The sequence below is a fragment of the Pantherophis guttatus genome, chromosome 4, assembly GCF_059756535.1.
Source record: "Pantherophis guttatus breed Tessera chromosome 4, ASM5975653v1, whole genome shotgun sequence".
Lineage (NCBI taxonomy): Eukaryota > Metazoa > Chordata > Lepidosauria > Squamata > Colubridae > Pantherophis > Pantherophis guttatus.
The window spans coordinates 37,142,111-37,146,437 of NC_142066.1; the positions used below are offsets into that span (position 1 = coordinate 37,142,111).

The 4,327-nt window shown below is 34.3% G+C and overlaps 1 protein-coding gene across 1 annotated transcript; it reads right to left on the reverse strand.

Annotated features, from left to right (window-relative positions):
• Positions 1–2,917: 2,917 nt before the first annotated feature.
• On the reverse strand, positions 2,918–3,880 carry LOC117668741 (olfactory receptor 14C36-like). Its single transcript, XM_034422801.1, has one exon. It carries the CDS (start codon positions 3,878–3,880, stop codon positions 2,918–2,920), a length of 963 nt encoding a protein of 320 aa, XP_034278692.1.
• Positions 3,881–4,327: the final 447 nt, after the last annotated feature.

The window sequence follows — 4,327 nt, forward strand, 5'->3', positions numbered from 1 at the left end:
GGTAGCAATCACACCACAAACTCAGTGGGACAGTGTTATGCTTTTCACTAAATCTCAAATCCAATTTTCTTCCACAAAATATTGTGAAGTTATGGTTCCATTTGTGTTTAGATAAGATCTTCAAGATCTCTTCAAATATCATACAGCAATGACATTTACTCCAAAATAATTTTAAATTATTGCTAGCTTGATCAGAACACAGAATACAAAATAACAGACTTGTAAGGAATCTTGGATATCTTTTAGTCCAATCCCTGCTCAGGTACCCTATCAAACAGGCATCACAAGGAAAAAACCTTCCTTCCTTCCTTCCTTCCTTCCTTCCTTCCTTCCTTCCTTCCTTCCTTCCTTCTTTCTTTCTTTCTTTCTTTCTTTCTTTCTTTCTTTCTTTCTTTCTTTCTTTCTTACCCTCCCTCCCACCCTCCCTCCCTCCCTCCCTCTATGCATGATTACGAATTATTAGCTAAGTGAATAGATTGGGCTAAAATCTCAGCTATTAATTTTACCATTGCTTATATTTTTCAACATGAAAAGCATACATTTTAATAACTTAATGAGAAATGGAAAATCAGTCATTTATTTCTGATCTTTGGCTCAAATTCACAGTAAATCGGGAACCTCAAGTTTCCTGCAATTAATTGCAAGAAAACTTGCTGAGATATTACATGGAGACAAGTTTACCTCATTAAAGTAACTACTGCTTCTCTCTTCTCCTTCCAGTATACAAGATGGAAAAAAGGGAGAATGAAAATAGGATGACTGTATATCTTATAGGTAATATTCCTTTTCCTTTTTATGTAAACTGTGTAATGAAATATTCTGGGGAAATTGTTTGGAAGCAAGATACTAGATAAGTTTCTTCTGGAATTTTCAAAACATTTGGAACTACACATTAAAATGAATGTTGAGATATTGATGGCAGTCCACAAAATTGTCTACATTTGGAAGCTCAATGGGGTTTGATACCAAAACTATCGTCTGGACTAAGAGATGAAAAGTTTCCTAGTTTTGTTTTGTTTTTAAAAATAACATATTGGAAGAAATAGTCTTCATGATTGCCCCAAGCTTACATGGTTGTGTCCAAATGGTGACCAGGAGTTAAAACTGACTTTAGGATTTCTTTATTGTACTCTTGTATTACAGTGAAATTGTCCCAATTATATTATGAAGAAAATAATAGAAAGATGTCACACTGAATTAGAACTAGGCAACATTTTGAACATGAAAGTAAATAGCATTTCAGAGTATTCATAAATGTCCACGCTGGTTGGCAACTCTTTGAGCCAAATATGTTGAAATGGAAGAATACATCCTAATTCCAATACTGCCACATATTCATTTCCTAAAATTAGGAAAACTAGGATAGTGTACAACAAAGATATGGATATTAAAATGCAAGTTGAGATTAATGAATGTTTACAACAATAACTCATGACTAAAAGCCCAATGAAGGTGTTTTTTTTGGGGGGGGAGGGGAGGTGTTTGAAAGATAGATTTAACAGAATAACAGAATTGGAAGGGACCTTGGATGTCTTCTAGTGCAACCCCCTTCTCAGGCAGGAAATTCATTCAAATGGTTGTCCAATCTTTTGTTAAATAACTTCAGTATTGAAGCACCCACAACATCTGGAGGCAAGTCATTTCACTGATTAATTATTCTAGCAGTCAGAAAATTCCTCCTTAGTTTTAGGTATGTTCTCTCCTTGACTAATTTCCATCCATTGCTTCTTGTCCTGCCTTCAGGTGCTTTGGAGAATAGCTTGACACCCTCTTCTTTTCAGCAACCCCTGAGTTATTGGAACAATGCTATCATGTCATTCCTAGTCCTTCTTTTGATTAGAAGTCAGCATACTTACAAGAAGTTAGTATGTTAACTAGACATACATAATTCCAGCAACCATTGTCCTAAAGGTGCTTTTTCAGGAAGCAACTGGACTTTCTTGTTTTTTCTTTTAAGCATTTTGCTTGTCATCCAAGAAGCTTCTTCAGCTCTGACAGGAGAGTGGGGAATGGAAGGATTTATATTCCTTGCAGACAGCTGGTAATCTGCACCCTTTTAGCAGGTCATTGAAGCACTTGATTTATCTGTGTCCTCGGGGTCACCTGAGTAATGCTCCTAAGTACTAAACTTCACTTTGGTCAGTCTGAAAACTCAGACTGTAAAGTCTTCTCGATACATTAAATTCAGAGACTACCACTTAAAAATGCAGAAATAAAATGTTTAAAATATATGCATCCAAAGTTAAGAGCACAAATGTTCTGTTATAAGAAACCTGTTTCTCTGCTAAAATCTTCCAATGGATGTAGGAGTGTGAGAAAAGCAAAATAATAATCATAACAACAATTTTTAAAAAATCACAACACTATTATGGAATCATATTTAAATACATAAACTATATCATTTAAAATTTAGCATGAAACATAATACATGAATAGCTTTTTAAGCTATAAAAAGGAATATTATGTAAATAAAATAGTAATATACAGACAATAAAGACAATAATTATATTACATCAAATAAGAATGATTTTTAATTTGCTTTTAAGTTTTATACAAATTGGGTGTTTTTAAATTTGTTTTTTGGGCCAAAATTATTTAATGTACTTTTAAATGTTTTTTAACTTTTGTATGATGTATTTTTATCTTGTGGCTGTTCATCACCCTGAGTCCTTCGGGAGTAGGGCGGTATATAAATTAAATTAAATAAATAAATAAATTTATGTTCTATGCTATATTGTAAAACATTAATTTACATTAAAATATACTTACAATGGGAAAAAATTTCATTGAGATTTAAATGACAATTTAGAGGGATGATTCCTGGAGAATCAAACAATATTTATTTCTGAGCAAGCAGATACATTCAATTCACCCACTGGACATGGAATGTAAATGTATAGACAACTGGAACTGTTTATCAGAGTAGCTGAATCTGAGAATGATTTTTGCAGAAGGAAGGTGGACAAACATGGAGAATTAGCTTCCAGAAGGCCATTTTGAGTTCACTATTCCTCATGCTGTAGATCAGTGGATTCATGATTGGTGGTACCACACAGTAAAATATTGAGATAAATGGATCGAATGCTGAAGAAGAAGTAGAGGCTGGACTGAAATAAGCGAGGCTTGCACTTGCCACATACAGGCAAATGACTATAAGATGGGGTAAACAAGTAGAGAAGGCTTTTTGCTTCCCTTGGGTAGAGGGGATTTGCAAAACTGCTCTAAAAATCTTAACATATGAAAACACAATTAAAACAAATAGAAGGAACCCTACAGAAGAACCAAAGGTAAGTGCCAATTCTAGTGCAACATATGAGTCAGAGCAAGAGATCTTGAGCAACTGAGGGATTTCACAGAAGAACTGATTGATGATTCTGGAACAGAAATCCAATGTGAGTAAATTTCCTGTATAGAGTATTGAAAAAAAGAGACCACCAATCAAGGCACTAATTACCATTTGGATGCAAGCTCTTTTGTTCATTACTGTTTCATAATGTAATGGCTTGCAAATTGCTATATAACGATCATATGCCATAACAACAAGGAGGAAGAGGTGAGATATCACAAAAAAATCAAAGAAGAAAACTTGACAGAAACACCCAGCATAAGAAATAGCTTCAGTGTTCATCAAGGAATTGAGCATGGACTTGGGAACTGTGACAGAGATAGAGCCAAGATCTTGGAAAGATAAGTTGGCTAGAAAAAAATACATGGGTGAATGAAGTTGATAGCTATAAAGAACGACAGTGATGATAATGAAGTTTTCAATGAGGACCACCAAATAAATTACTAAAAAAATGATGACATGAAATATCCAAAGCTTCTCGGTGTCATGGAATCCATGCAGAAGGAATTCATCAACTCTTGTCTGATTTTCCATTGTATTCCTCAGGCTTTACATTCTGTGGAACTAACACTGATGCAGACTCTTTTCCATGGACCACTATTCAAGGTGTACTGGAACACTTTGAAAACAAATTTCTCTGATCTGACCATTAGAGAGAGAAGGAAACATAGTTTTATCTATGGGATATTCATAATTATACTCGAGGGGGACTCATTTTGCAAAAACATAGTTAGGCACATTAGGTGCTTGGATTTGTTGTTTATACTGGTTTTTATCCAAAGAATAAGGACTAGATATTTCTTTCAGGTAGTTTTAATTGTAGCACAAGAGATTTACTATGTTCACTTCCATTTTAAAAATAATATCCATATGGGAAATGGAGATCTATCCATCTCTCTCACATGCATACATATATACATACGCAGGTCATTACATAGGAAAAACATCAAAACGACTGAAAACGAGAGTGCATGAGCACAA

Excerpts from the sequence above, each read along its gene's own strand:
- LOC117668741 (XM_034422801.1), bottom strand. The coding sequence starts at position 3,880 with ATGGAAAATCAGACAAGAGTTGATGAATTCCTTCTGCATGGATTCCAT.